General features: G+C 29.9%; 1 protein-coding gene across 5 annotated transcripts; it reads right to left on the reverse strand.

Moving 5' to 3' along the window:
- On the reverse strand, positions 1-24,074 carry LOC113509926 (uncharacterized). Of its 5 annotated transcripts, none has more exons than XM_052899325.1 (9): positions 22,852-22,870; positions 22,025-22,140; positions 14,300-16,916; positions 11,602-11,860; positions 11,196-11,312; positions 9,915-10,024; positions 8,843-8,975; positions 5,631-5,878; positions 1-4,253 (listed from the first exon to the last, which is right to left on the reverse strand). In XM_052899325.1, coding segments are annotated over exons 1-9 (3,684 nt in total). In that variant the 5' UTR covers positions 22,854-22,870; the 3' UTR covers positions 1-4,171. The 5 variants fall into 5 exon arrangements, with proteins under 5 accessions (XP_052755285.1, XP_026749155.2, XP_052755287.1 ...); XM_026893354.3 differs by lacking the exon at positions 22,852-22,870 and adding an exon at positions 22,464-22,845 and having other exon boundaries at positions 22,025-22,375; XM_052899327.1 differs by lacking the exon at positions 22,852-22,870 and adding an exon at positions 22,759-22,777.
- Positions 24,075-24,601: the final 527 nt, after the last annotated feature.

The raw sequence follows: 24,601 nt of genomic DNA on the forward strand, positions 1-24,601 counted from the left end.
TGACGCATATAAATATTAAAAAAACATTTATTTTACCTAATTAAACACAATTACTTAAGCCAGAATGGTTAAATATGCAATTTTTCCCATTTTTAACAAAAGGGGTGGATTTCACCCCTATAATGCAAAAAAGGCAAGACCAGCATATGTCACTTTTGAAGTAGAGGGTAAAACATACTTAATCCCAAATTTTCATCCAAATTTATAGTGGTTCAACGAAATCGGAGGTCGTAGCTGATTTTTGCCTTCATTGACTGTACTATAATTAGTATTTATTAGATTTAAAAGATTTCTTTTTAAACCCTGTTAAAATCACAGTCAATATACTCATTATCAGAGACTAGAGCTTGAATAAATATATTTAAATATAAAGTGCTAATTTAGAAGTACCTTGTAACATTTCTTAACTAGAAAAAAACACTCAGCCCAAATCGAGAGATGCAAGTTCGAATTCGATCGAATCGAGCAGTCAGAAAATATATTCGATTTACTTACTTTAAGACTCCCACATGTAGGGTAAGATTCAAAAATATTTTCAAATATAAATGCTGACATGAAATCACAGATTAATTACATACAATTTGATATAAATTTTTCCTACATACTAGATAGGAATTATAATACAAAATGCTGAATTTCCTTGTAAATTATTAGAAAATAGTTTCTTAAAAGCTCTTCTCAGTAGATAACATTCGGAAATAATAAAATAATACAATACTATTAAAACTAAAAATGCTAGCATGACTGTTTGCATCCTTTTCATTAAAGGGTTTTATTGGAAATTACTTTTTGTCATTGGTGTGAAGGTGCACTTTCACAATGCAAATAATTTTCATCCAAAAATAGCTTTCAATACAAATTACAAGTTTTGAGAAATAACGACTTATATTTGAATGTGAAGGTCGATTATCTGTTGAAAACATACATTTGATTAAATAAAAATATACACAATGATACCAGGCGCTATGTGGAAATGAATACGCAAAATGTTAAAGACTACATTTTAAAAAATTATATAATAAAAAAAAATTATCACGTATGGCCACGGCATAGAATAGGCTCTTTTGATCATGATGATAAGAAAATGACTCAAAAATTAACTGTTCTGATCTTGCCAGACTATATAACGTCCATTTTTTCCATTAATATAATTACCGATCCTCACATTTTGCTTAACTACTTCCAATACCTGAACTTAATAGTAAATAATAAAAATCATACTTTTAAATAATAATTTAATAATTAATATTTACAAAAAAGTTCAATTTTACAAATTAATTAAGTATAGTAGCACCCTGAATGTAGACCATCTTAAAGGGATGTCATTTCAATTAGCAAACACATTGTTCAATATTTAAACAAAATACAAAATTTAAATAAATAGTCGAACAGATAATCTCATCTAATTTCATTATAATAGCCAAATGATACAATATCACCGCTTACAAACGTCAATAGTTATAATAAAGTTTTTAACAAAGTTAAAATGACAAGAATTTTGAATCACATTTTAAGAAAACTTATCAATAAACTTATCAACTACGAGTACTTACATTATCTAAACATCATTTAACACAGCCTAATATTTGATAATAAGTAAATTATATTAACGATTATAAACTCAAATCAACCGCTAATATGCTTATCGAAAAGTGGACATGTCGAGTGCATCAGGTATTAGCATATTTAATGTATTTTTAATAAAAAAACAAATTTAAAAACAACGATAGTTTCACTACAATTTAGTTTATCCTAAAAATAAAATTACATAACTGCAACTTATATATCTGTGTAATTGAATAACTTTTGAAATTCACACATAAATACAACATTTAGGTTTGAACACTACTATGATGACAAATTTAACTATATATCAATTTAAATCTAATGGTAATATTTTGATCCCTTATTTGGTGCACAGAAATTTTGTATAAATTAGTATGAGACTAATATTGAATTAGTGATAATTTCGCGTGTCATACATACAGCCAAAAGCATTTTGCTCAGCAAACATGACTGACCCCATAACATCTATATCTATTCCAGGTTTTTAAAGTTACTGTGTAATAAACTCTCATAAATGAACCCTAAAAACATTATTTTCCTCTTTGGATAGTCATATGCAAAGAACAATTCTAAATATAATGCTGTTAATTGTTCATTAATCGCTCCTCTAAAAAAGGTAACTTCTTCATTACTCATTGTGTCTGTATACAATGCACCCGTTTGGTTGTTTATTTTTTTTTTTTTTAGATATAAATATTATTATGATTTTAATAGGATTTTATATACTAAGTACAACTACTTTCAGCTATTTCATATCTACTTCTGCAAAAAGATTCCACCATCTACAATCTGCATCCAGTACAGTATAGAAATACCAATAATCATACATTAAACTTATATAAATACTACTAAGCAAATATGTTCATGTCAATTTAGTCCCACTAAATGACACAGCGTTATCTAATACCAAAATAGGTAAAGCATGTACTATATATGTATGTATAGGTACTAGAGAACAAATAAAAAAACTTAAATACTTCTTTTTATATACATACATATTATGTGTACTTAAATAACATCCTTATATACATATTATCTCTATTTTTTTAACATGCGCATTTTTTTTTGTAAAATCAACATATTCCACATACAAAACAATCAAACAAATACAAAGTCATACTGCTAAATAGAATACAAACATTTGTATTTTGCGGGAATCGAATCCCCGACCATCGAAAGGTAAGGCACGGTATCAAACTGCTAGACCACCGATGTCAGCATGATATGATACATAACATTTAAAACCTTATAATCTATATGTTTATTTTATATATATATATATATATATATATATAAAGTATTACCAAATTATCTGCATTATATATTATATACACACACACACACACACACACGCACATATATATTATGTGCGCGTGTGTGTGTATGTGTGTGTGTGTGTATATATAAATATATAATTTAGCATCCCCATTTTATATATTACGGCAATCTCCAACAATACCAATACCAATCTTAACACTATATATCCCTTGAAACTGCTGTCAATTCGTAAAAATATATAGGCGTTCGTACATAGCACTGCAACCGCATTGCTTCATCTAAAAAGTGTGCATAATTTTGCAATATGCAAAATGAATTCTGTAAACGTTAGTTTAAAGTTCAAAATAGAAAAAATAATATAGAACAACACCTACAACTACAAACATTTTTATTATAAACATATAGCTAATACCAGCAGGCAGAGTGCAGGCATATTATACATACTAGTACATTGTGTGTATTATACAAATGACTACAAACCCCTCAAATGTACCTTACCTTATAATGTAAAAACATTTATTCTTAACGCATTAAAAATAGGACGAAAATTTGTTCATTATGATGGGTATTCGTTATACGAATCTCTTATTGTATATGCAATATAATTAATTAATACTTAAATAAAGCTTCGAAACTTCGAAAACTCTATATATTATTTAGGTTATTTCACTTAATGTAAGTAATATGAGCATCAATCTTTGGTCTATAACCACTTGGATTGTATTTACCTATACTATTATGTACATGGGTTGCTTTTACATTACAAAATCTAAACCAAAATATCACAGTTGTGCTTTTACAACAAATGATCTAACAGACTGGAAAGATAACCAAATCGTTTAATTTTTAAACGGTATAATTATTTTCAGTTATTAATTATTTGATTTTTCCAAAAGGATGACGTCATCAGTATACGCAGGCGGTGTTAACTTCAATACGTACCTTCGTGTCATGTGAAGAGAAAAATATTCTGTATCAGCAACAGCACAATATCATTTTAGAATCCATGTTTTTTTTATACAACTTAGAATGGCAAACAAGGGGCTGACGGCCACCTGATGGAAAGTGGTAACCGTCGCCTATAGACATGAGCAGTACCATGGACATAACAGAATATACTGTTTCGCCCATGATATCCCCCATACGTTGCCATTTCTGAGGACTCAGGTGTTATTCCTCTGTATCCTGTAATTTCACGCCATATCTCACTCTTCAAACCGAAACACAGCCATGCAAACACTTGCATGGCTTCATTCTTCATCACTTGCAAACAATGCTTTACGCTAACTATATGCGACGTGATGATCTTTTTGAATCTTACTTGAATTCAATGGTCTTGAATCTCGTGAGATAATTTGTCAAATGCGGATACGGTTGAGACCAAGAGACCTGGGTTTCGTTCACTGTACCTAAAAAATGAAAGTAACATGACTATTTTAATGAATGAAGCATATTAAATTTTAGTTTTGAGTGTATTCCATTTTATGTTGTCGTGATGATGATTGAATATTTTATGACCATGACCACACATAGTTTTCACTGCATTCCAATAAGAAGAGACTAGGTCAAATAATATAGATACAAAAAATTAAATATATCCATTTCAAAAAATTCGTCCGTCTCTTGTCAACATTTGTAGTATACTTTCACAGACCATATGCACAGTAATGAAAAAACAAATCAGTTTCTCAAATTTATCACTGCTTTAAGAAATTATTATGAAAAATTTACATTTTCTGATATTAACAGGATTAAGCACCACAAATTGAATCGCTTTTCAATGGAGTGCAGTCATTTCACTTTTGATTATACATAATGTTGATAAAATAGAACAAAAACTATATTAACTTTTATACTTTCGTTTTGCACGGTTTATAACTTATAAGAGTCAGGATATGACACGATCATTTAGATACAAATTGTGCAGTAAGTATATAAATGTATCAAAAAGACACTATCAATATTGTTTGCAAAACCCCTTAGTAATCGTTAGTAGTCGTAATTAATTAAACCCCTTAGTAGTCGTAATTGGGTTGATTTTAATGATTCTTTCCTGTAATAGCAGATAGTCAAATAGCTGGCTATTTAGCCAGCTTTTACATCACACATAGTCGGATGGTTAAGTTATTAAAATTTCGGCTAAAAAAGAAATAATGAAGAACTAAGTTGTTTTGACAGTGACATATATATATATATATATATATATATATATATATATATATATACACATATATGTATTGTACATTGTATATACTCGTATATATAGTCTTGACCAGTACGGTGAGAGGGGATAGATAGTTGGAGAGTATTACTGAAACGAAGGTTACAATCGTAACCTTCGTTCCACTGGTTACTGGCTGATTTTTCAAAATTAAATTATACAAAATGAGAAATATAAAAAATAATAATTATAAAACTTCTACAAGGATTAATTTATTTCTTCTATTAACCTCAAATTATTGTAATATCTTTAGGCATTTTATTTAACTTTAAGATACACATTACAAACAACATCCAGACAATAAACAATAAAAAGTACCTACGCAGTAACAAGAAAGCTAATTATGAAATTTATTAATAAATTGTAACCGGTATTATAGTGTAATATAATAATCTATCTAACAATAACTACACGTCATCTATTTTTTTTTATTGTGACTCATGTAATTATTTGCATATTTTCAGATATTTGATAAATTAAGCATATACCTAAATAAATGAATAAAAATACAAATGGAATAACAAACACATTTCCGGTGTAGCTTAAAATAACAATTGGTACTTACCGCAATCCGCGTTCCCGTAACCGCCTTTTCACTGCGGGCTTAACTCTAGGCGAGCCTCTACTATGTAAGCCCCGACCAGTAATTAAGAACAGCATACGGGATTTTGGAGCCCGATTATTTTGAGTTAGGGTTTCCTTCAGTTTCTGAATATGGGTGTCGATGAATACATCGAGGGACTCTTTGGCTTCAGCGACACGTAAGAAGTGGAGATCAATGGTTGAGTTGCTTGGATTATTGTGTGCGTGGACCTGCACATAAAACGATACATAAATACAGATAGATACGAAAGCGCCATCTATTCCTAAGCTATCATATATATATATATATATATATATATATATATATATATATATATATATATATATATATATATATAAATGTATCAGTGGTAGTCGTATAAACGATCCTTGACATTATGTAAGATATTTCACCGCAATCGTTTTTATTTTGAAATTAAACAATGAATAGGACGACAACATGTTCAACGATTTATCATTTATTAGAAAAAAAAATCCTACTACACAATATATGCAGTTTCAATATTACGTCACGAACAAACATTTTAATCAGTTCCAAGGTATGAACAATAATAGTCAATTAGAATCAAGAACAAAAAAGTATAAAAAATAATATTTTTAAGTACTAGTAGTTAGTATTGTTATTTACGAAATAGCTACTATCACAACCTATCAATAGTTATAATTAGTATTTAGTGGCGTATCTCTTATTTTCAATAACCGCGCTGCAATGACGTGGCATTGATTCAATCAATTTCATACATGTTTCTAGTGGCATTGAATTCCATGCTTCAACAAATGCAACAAACTAACATTTCATATAGTTCGTTTTGACTGGTGTTACGTTTATTTGAGACTTTCTTTTTAACAATATACCAGAGATTTTCTATCGGGTTTAAATACGGACTATTTGCTGGCCAGTCTAAAACGGACCCTTTTGGCCCTGTGTTTAGGGTCATGCTGTAAGATCCAAGTTACAGGCAAGAGATCATCCGAGTAGGGAATCATTGTGTGCTCTAAGATATTTTTATATTGCCATTGATCCATTGTACCTTCAATCTTTCGAACGGGTCGAAGTCCACATCCGGAAAAACTTTAATTGTTACCGCCACCGTGCTTGACTATAATCCTTGTGTATTTATAATTAAAAGCATTGTTTACAGGGCGTCTAACATAGCGCTTTCCAACTGAATTTACCACATTTATTTTTGTTTCAGATCAAATTTTGATTTGCCGCCAAAATAATAGAAAAAGCCAAGAAAGAAATGTTATTCTCCAATTTAAAATAAGAACGAGCTATGGATGCTTCTTTAAAAGTGAAAGACTCATTTTGTAATTAAAAGTAAGATATATTTTATGCATTTAGCGAGTTTTTTATTTGAGTGGCTATATTATTGCATGATTATTATTTATTAAATGTGTATATTTTTTAAGAACATTTGTACGTTTAAGTTATACTTTCTTTATTCATACATAAGTGATTCTAATTATATGACCACGATTGTATATACGAGGGGAGGTCAAAAAGTTCGCGGAATGAGAGGGAAGGGAGTTGAAATTAAACATGAAATTATTTTTCCTTTTCAATATAGAATATATTAACCCTTAACCTTAATACACTTTTCAGATCTCTCAAATAATTTGTTTATACCATCGAAATAGAGAAGGTTTCAAAATAGGCCGAAATTGCAGACTTGACTTCTTCATCGTCGCCAAATTTTTTCCACGGAGCTCCTTTTTCATTTTTTTGAGTTAATGAGGTCATCAAATCAGGTGATATGGTTTAAACTTGGTATATATACTCTTAATGAGGTGCATAACAAGTGACTACCTGGACGAGTAAATCAACCCCCACCAACCTTTCCATTCCGCGAACTTTTTGACCTCCCCTCGTATATAAAGTGTTACCAAATTATTTGCATTCCCTCATCCATATCCCCGCCTCTACGGAAGAGGGGTGAGAATCACGCCGAGGTCAGAGGATGAATACTGTATAATACAATGGTACCTCTCCGATCTCGAGAAAATAGAAAAAATCTGTTGGTTCAGTTATAAACTGCCGGCGGAGCGGAACCTTTAAGTGGCCATCCGAGAACTACCTGCGGACACACCCGTGGAGGACATCTCCGAGGCCCTGACGGAGCTGAGATACAGTATCCTGAGTACATCCGACAGACTAAAGCCCGTCAGGGCCGCCCGGAGTGTATATTTTATGCACAGATTAAGCGCACCCCGGGGCATTACCCCCGGTATATACGCCGTAAATGAGCTGCTATTCATGCCGGGGGTTAAAATAGAAGCCAGGCGGGGCAAGAACGGCCCAGCGCAATGCCACCGGTAGGGGGAAAGGGGATTGTTAGTAATGGAGACTGAGAATCCCATTGCTAGCAATATACCCAACTAGGTTGACCTTCTCGCGGTTTTCCCTGGAAACTATCATAGTTGGTTCCTGATCAATTCATCATGATAGACTAACTGACCTGTTTTCATTCTCATCTATCACACTTCACTGGTGCTCCGTCGGCGTATCCCGTTAGCGCAGGTGGGGTTACCATACCATTTTCACCCATCAAAAAATGCTACCGGTATTGGTCCGGTAATATACATAATTTGGTAACACTGATATATATGTATAGTACTTACTGCTTATATCTATAGGTGACGGTTACTACTTTCCATCATGTAGTCCGTCAGATAGTTGCATTAAAAAAAATAGTAATCATAGAATTCACGTCATACATATAGATACGAGTATAGTTAAAAGATTAACATAGGTTTTAAAAATAACATTTTAAATAATACAAACATGAATTTGATTTAAATTTTTAAGCTAAAAAAATAATAGTTGTTGCTTTTTGTAACAGACACACAGAAATACATATGTATATGTATTAGTAATGTGCAAGATTAAAATTAGTTCTTTGTAACATAGTAACAAATGAGGGATACAATGGGCACCACAACGTCCACGGTGCTGTTCATATATATATTCTACATGCGAGGGTTACCACTTTCCATCAGGTAGGTCGTCAACCTGTTTAGATTCTATTTTCTAATTAAAAAAAAAGTACTCATTAATTTTTATTAAATAATGTATCCTATAAGAAGGTATTGTGTCATGTAATAGCAATTTAAAAGGTAATGTGATTTGTGAAAATGTGATCAAGTTAATTTTGTTTTAATTATTCTTCTTACTTGTACAATCAAGGCGGCAGCTACATTATTATATTGCTCATACTGCGACTTGTGGTATGCACTGGCATTTGAATAAAAGCTGGCGACTTCCGTCATCCCACGACGCATATATTCTTGCGCCTTCTGATAACTCCTGTAAACGTAATTTCATTGGAAATTATAAATGTATATACAATCACGACTGTAACCCCTGGTAGGGTAGACAGGCTCGTTTGTTGATATTATTGTACATACTAGGTTCAAAGTATGAACAATTCTTGTCTTATAATCTATTGGTATTTTATATAAACACTTTACCATTGTTATTTATCTTTACGCATTTTTATTTACCTCTGAACTTGCTTGCGTGAAATAAGCTAAAAATATCTTATGTGTTTATCCAGGAAAATTATGTTCTCTCTGAGTATCAAACTTCTTTCATCACTATTCTATACCGCATTAAAAAACGTGATCAATCTATAAAAAAATCAAAGTAAAATACCAAAACCCATAAAAGTTTCACCAACTAGTGTATTTAATGTAAAAGTAAAAAAAATCTTAATCGATAAATGTTATTACAATGTATATAAATTATTTATCGATAAAATTTGACAAAACGAATATTTATTTATATTTATTAACATTATTGTGACATCGTTCTTTTATTCTTACCTGATAATAATAATAATAATTATTTATTTAAATGCATTTAAAATCAGAATGTGATGATAATTAATTGTATGAAATTGACTTGTATGTATAATTTGAACAGTTACATATTTTATATACCATACAGGCTAAACATGTCGAACGAGGTTATATTGTTAACATCTGCATGTACTTATATACATGTTTACAAATAAATCTTGAATCTTTACTAATATTTTATTAGCCACTAAGGAGAACAATCAACTAGATACATATAAAAAAATGGACACTGTATATGTATCAACTATATGTTAAAACATAAATAACCGGAAAGAAAGTTTAAAACAATTAAATGTGCGTCGATATTTGAAATGATCATTCTAAAACATCTAAAAACTTCTTCTAAAAGAACATTTTATTATGTGCTCAAAAAGATATAACTTACAAATTTCTGCGCGTCAGATGTCTTGCGGCTTCTTCCCGGTAACTATTTACAGTGGACATGTCCATTTTCTCGGTCTTCGGTAAGAACGGCCATTCCGTTTCTGCGAGAGCCTGTTTAGAATAACAAATTTGTTATAATAACATTATTATTAACATATATAAGAACATCAGCAATGATTATTGTGTTTTCAGTTTAATTTTTCTTTTGTATCAGTATGTAATTGTAATATCCGAGACTATGTTTTATATGTAACGTAATGTAAGTGTATTAATTCAAGAGTATTTTTTGATTGTCTGTTTGTAAAGATTTATTGTACATTCACATTTAATACAGCTATCTAGTTATAAAATAAATCACAACGTACACAGGCGAGCGTATATATAGAAACACTACCAAGGGTCCTTGATATTATGTTAGATACTTCACCGCAATCGTTATTATTTTGAAATTGGTTTAATTTAAATAGGACAACAATAAGTTCAACGATTTATCATTAAAACAATATAAATCCCACTACACAAATGCAGATTCAATATTACATTACGGATAAATATTTACATTAGTTTTAAGGTATGGACAAAATTAGTATTGTGCATGTATGCATTTTTAAATTAGACGTCTAAACGGCCAATAACAGAAAATAAACTCCTACATGTGAAAGACTCATTTTGTAATTAAAAGTAAGATATATTTTAAGCATTTAGCGAGATTTTTATTTAAGTGGCTATATTATTGCATGATTATTATTTATTGAATGTGTATATTTTTTAAGAACATTTGTACGTTTAAGTTATACTTTATTTATTCATTGAAGTGTTTCTAATTATATTACCACCACTGTATAATGTTTAACGTTATACTTGTCATTATTTAGTTAATAAACAATCTTGATTTCGATAAAAAAAAATATTGATAGATAAAATGAACATATAGCTAGAATAAAAAGTTCTATGTAAATTATGTATGATTGTGTAATATTATTATTGTCTTATTTTTATGACCTACATCGAAAAAAGACCATCAATTATAACTTTAGTAAATGAAACCGGATTAACAACTGTGTATTTTTATAGGGAATGATCAACTAGTTTCGGGACCGTCGTTTCATAAGGGTTTCCTTTAATCATGAGCGATTATGATGCGAGCGCAAACCTAACTCATAGGCGTCTGAACACAAAACTATTCACGACAAAAAAAAAACACATAAGTCATTTCGGATTTTCTAACATTAAAAACATATTGTGTACTTCCGAAACTTTTAACAATTAAATTATAACTTACTTTCTTCTCTTCTTCCAAAAGCTTCTCTTGCCGTTCCATTTCCTTCTCCATTATAAATTTATTCACATAATTTTTATCTTTCACAATATTTTCTTCTCCTGTAGACATCAGTAAACCCTGAAAAGTAATAAATAAATACTGAGGAGATACAATCATATTTTTTTTTTCTATTGATTGACATTATAATTTCTTATAATATAATGAAATTGTCATTTTAATTTAAATTGAAATTTTAATAATCTTTTGAAAGTCGCTAAAAATTAAGCTTCTCATTTTCAACAATACCGACTCATATAACTGTCTATCAATAGGTATGCTAAAAAATGTTTAGTAAAAATATTTACAGTCAATCTATTATCTTAATAAAGTCCGTTGAAAATATTATAATAACAAGTTCAATTTTTACCTCTACAGTAGCTTGAAAATTATTATGATGCGCCATAAGTAATTCTGATAAAATGTCTTGTGATATTTCGGGAAATAAATTATACAACTTCTCCCGAGTCAGCTTGGCTGCTAAATCACTTGGCTCTTTGCTACGCCACGCGGATACATCTTTCTGATAAAGGGAAATAGCAAAATCCATGTCCATAATTTCCTTAAAATCTGGTACTTGAGGTTCTTCGCCAGCCACAGCCATCTCATTCTCTTTCGCAGCTAGTTGTCTACAAAAAAAAAAGAAAAAACATATATTTAATATCATTTAAGAATTATAAAAAATCTGTTAAAGTTGTAGCCAAAAATAACAGACCTAAAATAAAAAATAAATTATAAATACACTTTAATTAAGCTCACTATGGTGTTTAATTACTTTTATTCCACTAAATAATCGCTAACGCTGCGCCCACTCGCAAACCAGTTTACTTTGTAAATGAACATTTATAAAATACAACAAAATGACAGTTAAGACTACCTAACAAAGGTACTATTTAAAGCACATCTTATAGTACAGTCAATGAAGGTTTTCACCTTTGATTTCGTTGAATCTCTATCGATTTTCATGAAAATTGGCGAGCAGGTGGGGAATACTTTAAGAAACAAAAGTGACATAGTGCCAACTTGCGCTTTTGCCCTAGGAGTGGATGCCACCCCTTCTCGGAAGTGAAAATTAATAAAAATAACTCCAGGCATCGATAGAGAGACAAATTCTAAGTAAAATTTGTTATACAGTTTTTGGAATAAACCAATACTTTCAGAGTTATTAAAGATCAAAGATTATAATTTTTCGTGATAATATGTTTTAAAGCAGTTTTTCATAAATAACTCAAAAACTATGAGTTTTCATAAAAAAATGTGTCAGTACCAAAATTGAAGCTAATAAAAAAACAAATAAATCCCTACTTTGAAAAATCTTCTAATATTAATTCAAAGTAAGCTATAGGTAATTGTATGAATATTTTTTTCGGCGAGTATTTAAATCTAAGTATTCAAACTTAAATAACGGGAAACCGATGCATTTTATGATATATTATACTTCCTAAACACCCTTTAAAATACTAAAAATGACACTCGAATTTTTTTGGAACAAACGAAAAATAAAACCACCATTTCCACAAAAATTCAAGTTTATGGTTATCCCTAAAGGAATTTCTTTTTCTTAGCATAAGTGATGATCTCAAATATTCTATCCAGTTTAGAATGTTTATTAAAAAAAAGTAAGATTTAATAAAATCGAAATTTTTTAAATTTTGTAATTTCACTTTCTTTTGAAAATAACTTTAAAAATATTGGATATTCGTAAAAATTATAAAGAATGAAATTTGAGTTCTTTTTTTAACAAAGATTTTGGTTCTTTAATTTTATAGGATGAAAATTGACCGAGATAGAGAAGTTTAAAGCCTAACTTTTACTGCGAGAACCGTGTAACCGGGACCCTGTAACCCTTTATCTTTTAAAAAATAAGGGTTTTAAAAATTCTTATTTAAGACGATCTTATAACTCTTGAAATTACCTTTTAAATGGTTTTTGAATGAACCTGATATTTTAAAAACTAACGGAGTTATTGTAAAAAAAAAAATATTTTTATGGAAACATTTTTGGAGCAGATTTGGCGCGCATATAGGAAAACGTGTCAATAGGTACATGCTTATTTAATACACATGTATGAGTGTGTGTGTGTGTGTGTGTGTGTGTTTTTAAGATAGAGAAAGTGAAAGGAATGGTAAACATGTATTTTAATTCATTTTTCTCTTAATTAATAAATTAAATTACATGTAAAAAAATATGGCAGGACTCGAATAATATTAAAAAAAATATTTCCAAGTTTAAAGTATGCTTTTTCATCACTTTTTGCACAAAGGGTAGTTTGAAGAATGTAAATTAAATAATATTAATAAAGTTTGATATATATTAATAAAATGTATCTTAACTATTAAAAAAGGGTTCTAAATAATTAAAGGCGACAAAAAAATTGTTCCATTTTTATTATGACAAGGGGTAGTTTTTAAGGGTGAAAAATTTCGCAATAAATAAATAAATATTTTAATACTCCGTAAATAAGACTTCAATTCAATAATGTACTATTTAATAGGTTAAAGTTTTTGAAACCAATTTTTACAGTGATTCTGCAATAAGGAGGTAGTATTTAAGGGTTGAAATTTCACTATCAACCAAAAATTATATCAAAAGTATCAAACAAACTGTTTATGTAAAGTTATATATAAGTTATATAAAAATATGCGATTTTAAAACTCAGAAATACAAAAAATTATTTTTTCATGATTGTCGATTTAAGGGGTGGTTGCTAAAAGGGTTGAAAAATTAATTAAAATCATAAATCATGCATATAAATATTTAAAAAAAATATCTATTTTATTAAATTAAACACAATTACTTAAGCCAGAGTGGTTAAATCTGCACATTTACCCATTTTTAAAAAATGGGGTGGATTACACCCCTAAAATGCACAAAAAACGCAAGATGAGCATATGTCACTTTTGAAGTAGAGGGTAAAACATAATATCAAATTTTCATCCAAATCTATGGAGGTTCAGCGAAATCAGCTGATTTTTGCCATCATTGACTGTACTATTACTATCTGGTATTTATTACTCTTAGGTACATGTTTATTTATTAGGCTTTGTATTAATCAAATTACTACTTACTTGGCAAATTCTTCATCTTGTAACATCATTTCTGATTTTTTTTCTTTTTCATCTAACTGATACATTAATGACTCTATCCATAATGCATTTATTTCATTCAGAAGTGATTTAGGTAAACTAATCTTTGGAATTATGTTGTCTGGATAAGTCATATCCTTTCTGCCAAACAGTTCATCTAATTGTCTCACAAACTCACTGCCTAAATTTATATTTACGAATTCACTATCCTCCGTACTTGTATTAGACGACTCATCATCACTATATTGTCTAGTGTAATTTTCAACTGATGATACTAATTTCTGATTTGTCGTAGGTGACGATGTTCCTGGTACATTTTCTAATTCTTCTGTAGTTGTCCGCAAATTATCTGTTTCATTTAATTCACCTCTGCGCATTTTCCTAATTCTTAAACAATGGTCTGAGTAATGGTTCTCTGATATTACAACATTCCTTTCTATTTGTCGCTTTATTTGTAGGGACGATTTAGAGTTAACACTCTCCTTTTTTGCTTTTCGCGTCTGTAAATCTACACTAGTTGATGTTTGTGATTGGGGTATATCTGTAGAAAACAAATTTGGCATCTTTGTATCAGGTATAATATTATAAGCAACCATACAATCACATTCAACAGTATCATTTGTATCAGGCATATCTTCAGCATCCAATGTTTGTATCCTACTATTTTTAACATCGTCAATAACAATTTCTACTGCCCAATTAACATTACCTTGACATTTATCGAAAATATCCCTTAGAGCAGCTATAGGTAAATGTGTAAACATTTTCCTAAATGTATTAAAATGTTGCTCCTCATATTTACACCTATAATTCTCTATCATTAGATGTTCATTTGTCATGGTACTTTTGTCCAACATACGCATGTTAGGTATTTTATCCTTACTTGGAATTATATGATATAAATTAATGTCTCTTGGTGTAGCAATCATTACTTTATACTGATTTTTTTCATTGAAACTATCTCCCAATTCTATACATGTGGCACTAGTTCTCATTTCTGGAGATGTCTTAATATTATCTAAATTTGTAGAGATATTATCATCCCAGGGCGGCATAAACATGCATATTTTACTCCAGTCAGGACAATTTTTCACCATGCTCATAAGTTCTTCATCATTATATTTAGATCTTTGTGATTTAGGTTGATTAGACAAAACACTTTCTGTTTTGGTTATTGCACTGCTAGCATTTTCTTGACTATTATCATCATCCCATGCTTCTCCATTTTCCCATTCCCTTTCAACTCTTTCAATTTCTTCTAAATGTTTCTCAATGTTATGATAAACCATTTTCTGTTTCATTTCATCATTATTCACATCATGCTCATTATGTTTCTCAGTCTTGCAAACATTAGATATCTTACATACATCATGCTCCTCAATTTTGGGATCAAGAACAATATCACTATCTGTAGCATTCAGAAAAACGTCACCTAATGAAATGTTACTCGTTTCCTTCTGTATATCAACTGTTTTCTTGTCAATAGGTACCAAACTACATTTACTTTGATCGTTTACATTTTGGTGTAATGTTGAGGTATTTATTGCATTAGTCTTAATAGAATTTGTGGAAGAATTCAAATTATATAAAGAGGGAACTTTATCAACTATCGGTATTTTACGTAAGATAGGTGGATTCATATTGATAGGGTACGATAATTTAAAACGTCGAAAAAGATAATCGACTGTACAAGGACGAAAATTTTCTAACATTCTTTGAATTGTCCTTATTGGTACATTGTGTATATTCTTTCTTGCCAATTCCTGTGGTTTTTTGGACCATGGTGTATTTGGCTCCATAACTTCAATAATATAACCATTTTCAACGCCCATTCTCAAATATGGCTCCATCTCCCACTCTTCTATATTGGTGTTATCAATAATAATTGGACTAAGACCGGATACGCTTGCTGCTTTCGCTCTATTTTGATTCCAAATATGTGCTTCTGACAAATAATGTTTATTGAATTGATAACGCCCTCTCACATTAAAAAAATTATCAGTACTAAAAACATGTATATTAAAATTATCAGAAACAGATCCAGTAACACATTCTATTATTTTTCTAGCTAAAATAGTCTTTCCACTACCAGGTGCACCCCTCAAAATTATAAATATTCTAAACCCTGCATTATGATTTTGTACAATTCGTTGCAAATTATCAGACCATTGATGTGAATCTGTTTTTAGTTGTTTAGGAATAGCTCCAGTATTAGGCATTGAACTACCTGAAGCCAGCCTGAATCCACCATGAACATTATTGTTAACCATAACAGAACAATATGATTTTTCTTGAGTATTAGGTACACCTTCCGCTTGTGGTATTTGGGGATTGATTGATTCATTTGTATTGGATGAAAGTACCACTGGTGAGACAATTGACACAGAAGTATTGGAGTCGGGCGTTGTCTGTATATTTTTCTCTTGTTGTATAACTACTGCTTCTATATCAGTAAGCTTATCCATTTCCCTTGTTATCTCATTTGGTCGTATCAGAGTAGTGACAGGATTATTAATAACTGGTGTCATTTCCATTGGTGTGACATCTTGTGTTGTAGACTCCTTTGTGATATCCATCATAGCTTCTACTGACAAACTCACTGTGAAAAAAATAATGTCACATTACACATCATTGATTTTTAATTATAATTAATATTATATACTTTAAAATATAATTCTGAAAAATATACGTAAAAAACAATTATTACACCTAGAAGACAGATAAGAGCATAGACGTATTTAAGTATGTAATTTTTTAACATAAGTATTAAGTTTTATAATGTGAAGATCACCACTTGTAATATTATTTCATTTATAAATAAAAGTAACTAATGTGTGCATAAATATATAAGTAATAAATAATTATCATTAGACACATTACACAACGCCATCTTGTTCTGAACAAAGCAGATCCTGCTCATGAGTACTAGACAATTGAGATACTTAAATACTACTTGTCATAAATACATATAAACTATTGTGTATATAACATCAACCTATATAACTATGTAAAATATATTATCTAATGCAATATATGAGCATTCTTTATCCGAAATTCAGTATTAATTCATCTCCCCAACTACCTACTTTACATGGCAATCCTGCCTGCCATGTCGAGCATTTTATGAATGTTAAACCTCCAATTCGCTGCATATTAGAAAGAAACGACATAGATCGACTTTAAAAAAATAGCATGACATAAAAAAATATAAAAATTTAAATAAGATAAGGAGCCAAAATCAAGTTGGATCGCAGTATGGGAAGGTAGCAAGTGATTTTAAGAAATACTGTAAAATCAGATAGATGATTGGCAAATCTATAAAGCAATTCTTACAAAAGAAAAAGATTTTCACTTAAATCTACCCACCTAGATCCACTTGTGTAGCTACCAATTTTGAACTTTGAGAATGCGAAATTTTAGATCAAAAGAAGAAATAAAAGACTAAAAAAACTACATTAAATTATCATAGAAGTAAAAAAGAGTCAAAAATCCTAAAAAAATATTATTTATTCCATATTTTTATATTTACTATTCTTATTAAATGTCTGGGTTTTATATTGGTAAGATATAATGTTCTAAATATTTTTAAAACTTTTTATTTACTTATACCTAACTTTATTAAGAGGAAATAAAAATCATGTACTGGTTCAGTATTCATATTAAACTTTATTTCTTAGTATGAAACAAAGTTGCTTTCACTGTCTGTCTGTCCTTCCTATGTATGCTTAAATCTTTAAAACTACGCAACAAATTTTGAAGCAGTTTTTTTTTAATAAATAGAGTGACTCAAGAGGAAGGTTTATAAGTATAATACATGCATAATATTGTAGAGAAACACACTTTTGCAATTACAATGCAAACGCTGGCTGAATCCCATGAGATAAATCAAAATAATGTACTACAGTATTGTACACCTTAAAAAGGTAACACAGCAGCAGGTTTAAGCAATAGAGCATAATTTTTTATCCAATTATGTACCTTAAATATATTGTCCATTTAATATAGATCAATATGGCTCATTACAGCATATAATTTTAATGAACATTTATAAATACTTATAGCTCAAACATCTCTGACATTTTTTAAACATTTTACTAGTACTTATTTGCAATAAATTAATACTTTTGAACAATAAATAATTATGAATTAATATTAACTGAGGTATTTATCATAAATGTTTGATAATTGATTGTTGATAAAGTGCATAAAGTAATCATCTCTAGGATTGATGTAACTCAATGATGTAACCAAACAGTATAGGACACCATGACTGATCATAAAACATTTTATGAAATAATAATTTTCAATTAAAAAAAAATTACTTAAAGGGTAGGAATTTTGTAAGGAACTAAATCAATAACATAAGGTCATAAGATAAATAAAATATACAAATAATTTAATTTTGATATTAAAATTTTACTTATCACATGGATAAAATTTAATCCCCATGCCTAAATACATAAAAAACAACATGTACAGCAATGTGTCATATTATCGCAACAATATTTCCAGCAACAATAACGTAGTACAACAACTAATACTATATACCATAATTTAGGTAACTGTTTTATTCTTTTAAAATAAAAAAAAAAATAGATACAGACATAATGACAATGCAGACATACATGATAGAAATGTTTGTATTGTACTAAAATCAAACCTACAACCATCTGAAGGAGAGACAAATATTAATTTTATCATTAACATAACAATAAAAAATAAAACAAAATTTTTAGAAATCAATGTAGATGGAAATTTAGATTGGAAGTTTCATATAAGATACATTTCTAAAAGGATTAATTATTGCACATACACTCTTAAAGGACTTGAAAATGTGACAAATATTAAAACAGCAATCACAACATATAATGCATATATACAATCAATACTAAGATATGGACTTATAATGTGGAGCAATAGCACAGAAAAAGATAGTGCATTTCTTACCCAAAAAAAAAAAATTATTAAAGCATTGTATGGTCTTTCATCTTGTGAATGTAAGCTGGTATTTAAGAAGCTTGGTTTGTTAATACTACCCTAACTATATATTTATGAAATTTGTATGTAACACAGCAATATTTGTTTAAAAAAGCTACTGATATATATCCATGAAAATGATGTAATCCAAATAGGCTCATATTGGATGACATTCCCTGGTTAGCTAAATATGAAAAAAGTTGTTAGACTATGTGTGTATAAATATGTAATAAATACCCAAATGAAAAAAATTGTTAAATGTGAATTTATTTAAAAAGAGAATGTATACTTGGCTGAATGTAAATAGTTTTTATGATGTAAAAGACTTCTTAAACAAAAAACAAAATGTTAATTGTTAATATTACATAAATTTGCATGCTATCACATTGTTAGCTAAGCATGAATGTTCTTTAACTAATGTAACATCTTTGACTTTACTGTGTTTATGCAAATAAAGATAGATAGATAGATAGATACTCTTTATTGTTTCCTCCAAAAGATTACAATAGTAACCTTATTATAAATATAAATAATTACAAGAAATAATCACAATGAGAAAACAAAGATTATTATTATATTATTAAAAACCAAATGAAATATAAGCTTTATGTAAAATCATAATACTTATCAATCACAATAATAGAATGTCACTTATAGTATATGTACACTTAGAGCTTTTAAAATGTATAAAGGATCTTTATGTGAAATCAAGTCCAGCAAAAGAGAGCTCTTTTATCAAAAACACTACTTGTTTGATATATAAGAAAACAATGTATAGTGGGATTGTTTCTCTTTTAATGATCTAAAAAATCTATTACCCATACAATGCTGAGGTGGGTCACTAATTATGCATGAAACAGAATTTAGGAAGAAATTTATTTATAAAAGAGACACCAACAATATTCTCAAAACAAGCAGACAATATACAATGTTATAAGTAAAACTTGAAAAACTATTATTCAAAAATGCTTAAATCTAAGTTTACTTGAACAAAAACATCACACTCCTCACTACCAACCTTAAGGCCATATGAACACATCAATTAAAGGTGTATACAGCTCTCACAGATAAGCGTCAATGTATACAAGTAACAATTATACAATTAGAGAAGACCTAATTACCGATCCATATTATTAATAAGCCTAGTAAACTGCACTAAAGAATTACCAAAGATGTTGATATCATGGTCAGCATTTACAGCTTTATTATAGGATGATAACATTCTGTTAAGAGGAGAATTGGATCCTAAGTTAGTACGACAAGCATATATTGAAAATGTGTTAACTATTTTAGCTGATCTAATATTGAAATTATGTGGTACTATCAAACGTATATCCTTAAGAACATCAGGTATCAAAAAAAGGCCATTTAAAATCTTGAACAACATTATAAGATCTATATAACTTTTCTATGTTGACTCAGAGACTTCATCCTGAAGAATTCTAGACAATCAGTATAAGATGCAGTTATTGAAAATAATTTATCTTTGTAAAGCCAAGTAACATGTGAAAATTCTGATGTAGCTATTTAACACACTGCCTCCACACATTGTACTGTATGGAGATTATATCTGTGCCTCTAGTGAGAAAGGGTTCAATTCAAAATGGTCACTTTTCAGGAGAGCCAAAAAACTATTTTAAATAAAGAAAAAAAATTCTGCTGCTTTTATTATTTGCTAATTGAACAAGTCAATGATTGCATTTATAGTAATTTTTTCTCCTCTTTCTTATGAAATTGTCGGTTTTTGTGTAAAACCTATAGTTTTAAAAATAATTCTATTATACCTAATCACACTTAACAAAAATATTAAAATTATGATGTGAAAATAGTTTTAAGTTGAATTAAAACTATTTTATTGAAGTATTGAAGAAAAACAATGTTGTGTATTTTACGCTATAAAAAAAATAATCGCTATTAAATGGTGTAAAAGGGTTCAAATCGAACTGATTCATTTTACAAAAATAATTTTTGTAAAATATTGTAGTTTTATTTCTAATTATGACTTTTTTACCACAAATATTTTGTTAATTGTAGCCTTTTACATGTTTACTATCTCTATTGTTTTTAAAGATATCGTTACGATTCTTATACCATTCGAAAGAGAAAAATTTGCTTATTTAAAGTAGCCTAAAAAAGGAAAAGGCTATAACTTGAGTTATACCCTTTCTCACTAGAGGCACAGATATTACATACACTTGTGTTTAACAATGTGTTTAAAAATACTTAACTAATTTTAAGGTTTTAAGTTTGCTTCATTAAAGATTATTTCTAGTATCCATAGTAAAGTGAGAATTAAGCAAACTCTCTTGGCCCAAGATGATTAACTCTACAGAAAAATACCACATGGTAGCCAGATGGAGTTCAGCCTTATAAGGTATATTGGTAACAGTAGAAAATTGTTTAAGGGGTGATAGATTGTTAGTAACCAAGAATAACAAGTAGCTGACCCTAAAAATTATCATGGTTAATCGCTTTCATATTCATACATCATCCATCGATAACGCAAGCGTAATTAACATTTCATTATCAACCCGCAATAAGACAGCCCATAGTTCCCACCACAAATAATCTCAACACGCCACATAGTTTTACAATTTTCTTTTTAACCTACAAAAACAATTAATAATTTCGTAGTTTTAAATTAAAATATACACAATGCAGACACCCCAAAAAGGATTAACAAACAAAATTAAGGTACAGATTCAACAAAACAAATAACTTGGTACTTACAATCAGAATCACAGTTCTCGACAACAGCACTGATAACGTCTCGATTGGCAACGTTCCCAAACACTTTAATCAAAATATCAACAATGGCATCGTGGTTACCATTAACTTCTTCCTCCCTTATATCCATATTGATAAATAGTGGTAACAAAATAACAATATTAGTATCAAGTTTATAAGTTAATTTATAATAATATGCTTTAGCTTTAGACTTCGTCAAAAATAGTGTTCCAAAGGGTATTATGAAACTAAATGCGCGTTTGTTGTTACTAAACTTGGCTCATGAACAGTGTGACCGTTTTAAAAAATGGTGATCTACTAAAACTACAAGGTGGCAGCACTTGCTGAATTATACTAAAAAAATACAAAAATATAAAGTATAAAAGGAAAATTTTAATTAAAACACTTATTATCACTTTTTCTAATTTTACCAATTACACACCTTCATTTTACAGACATATTAAAATAATAAATATTTACAATAAGTTTTATTACAAATAGTCAGTATTCGACGGATTATTTTTTACCATATCGTTCAAAGGGTCAATTGAGACACAACCTACACTCCCCTCATTTAGACCTTGCTTAACATACAACAGGCACGCAATATGTTTAGCTAGAAACCTGTTTCTATATTTAGTTTTTATATGATTAACTTTTGAAAAAATTCTTTCATATTCAGCGTCTGACATAGATATGCATATTAGCCATTTTACAAAATTAGTAAAATTTTGTACTTAGGAACACTTGTACTGTTAGCAATACAACTTAATTTACTCCAAAACTGTTCAACATTAACAGCACTAGCACTAGTAATAGAACCACATTACATTATCTTCAATACACGCGCAAGATAACACAGAGAGACATAAATAAACAACAAAAAATCCGTGGTCCATTTCATACTTATTGCTAGGAATATTTTTTTAAGTTTTAATAATTCCCCGCGACATAGAGAATACGGAACGTAGATATTTAGCTAAAGCACGATTTTCAGGTTTGTTAGCATTAGCCGTTCGTAAGAGATAAAATGATGCAGTTGCAGTATGCATCAGACAAAGATAAAATTATGTGAACAAAATACGAACAAATGGAAATTAGTGTTGCCCGTCCAATAGTTCGTAAAAAGAAAAAGGTCACCACAAACCGAGGCTTAACTGGCAAGGTAATCTGCTTTATCATTCCCTGTTACATTGCAATAGCTAGGGATCCTCCGGTGGCATCAGAGGATTGTTTAGAAGCATCTATATAAATATGATGATAATTTTCTCAATTCTCATCTACTGTAGTGTTGAAGATATTATTGACATTAGGATTTCCCTTTTCAATACCTATATTAAAAATAATATTAGCTATTGTAAGCAATGCACTGAAGTGTATAGAATAAATAGGTAGTTTTAAACTATTATGTGTAGGAGCAGATAGCGCGGTATATGTGTCATAACTGTTTACTAATATAAGTGGTTTCTTGTTTTCAATGAGGAATTGATTTTACTAAATTTGATAATCTATTATTTTTGGTGTAAGAGGATGATGAGAAAACTGTAAACATCTGATGAAATATCCATCAGTCAATAATTTACGTCTTAACTCCAGACTCGACTCGGCTCGACACATTCAATTTGCAAGGCAATGATAGAACTAGTTTTCATAGCGTCAGTAATGATTCATAAAGCTTTGAATTGGATTTTATTTAATTTCTGGACGGCCGTACCATATCAGGTACCAATAAAAATGTCCCATACTCCAATATGCTTCTAATTATTGAATTGTAAATGTACTTCAAATAATACGGGTGACTATCCCATCAAACACCACACAAAATCTTTTCTCTGAGTCTGTTTACTACAAAGTATATTCCATAGTCTGTGTCTATTACTAATACATTACCATCTTAAGCTCAATTTACACTCAGCCCGAGTGGGCAGGGAAGTGAGCACGGAAGTGAGCAGCGCGAGTGTAAACACGATACTTCCCATGCCATTGGCGTTGCCCGGCGCTGCCTCGATTGTCTTCGGGAGTCAACTTCATAAAAAAACTATTCATGCTGTTTCTGTAACAAAAATATAATATTCATCATTCATATCTTAAACTAATATCAAAGTATACTTATAGTAAGTTATAGTATTTACGTCGTTCGATTCAGATGAATTTTTTTCATCCACCATCGTCTTTGGCGATAGTGTCTTTTTTTTATTTCTTTTCACAACATTTAAATAATTCATTACACTAAGCAGACATGCAGCTGTTGCCGCAACAACCTTGATGTCCGCCATCTTTGCGTGTCGCCTGGTATGAGGGCTGAGTGTAAACGACTCTCACTCGCGTTGTCTCCCGTCGACGCTGACGCGGCATTATTTCCGGCAGCGCGAGTGCCAGGGGAAGCGGCGAATGTAAATGTAGCTTTAGTAGTAGTAGAAGTAATTTAATTTATCCCACTCAGGGAAAGGCAAAGGTACTGAGCCATGCAGCCTAATCTTCAGTTTTACTTTTTAAAACCTTACCATCTTAGTAAAAAATGACAACTAAAAAAAAGATATTTGTAGTCGGGTGACATTAGTAGTGGGCTGACATTAGTAG

This window comes from Galleria mellonella, unplaced genomic scaffold (genome assembly GCF_026898425.1).
Source record: "Galleria mellonella isolate WM207_F2 unplaced genomic scaffold, CSIRO_AGI_GalMel_v1 utg57, whole genome shotgun sequence".
Classification (NCBI taxonomy): domain Eukaryota; kingdom Metazoa; phylum Arthropoda; class Insecta; order Lepidoptera; family Pyralidae; genus Galleria; species Galleria mellonella.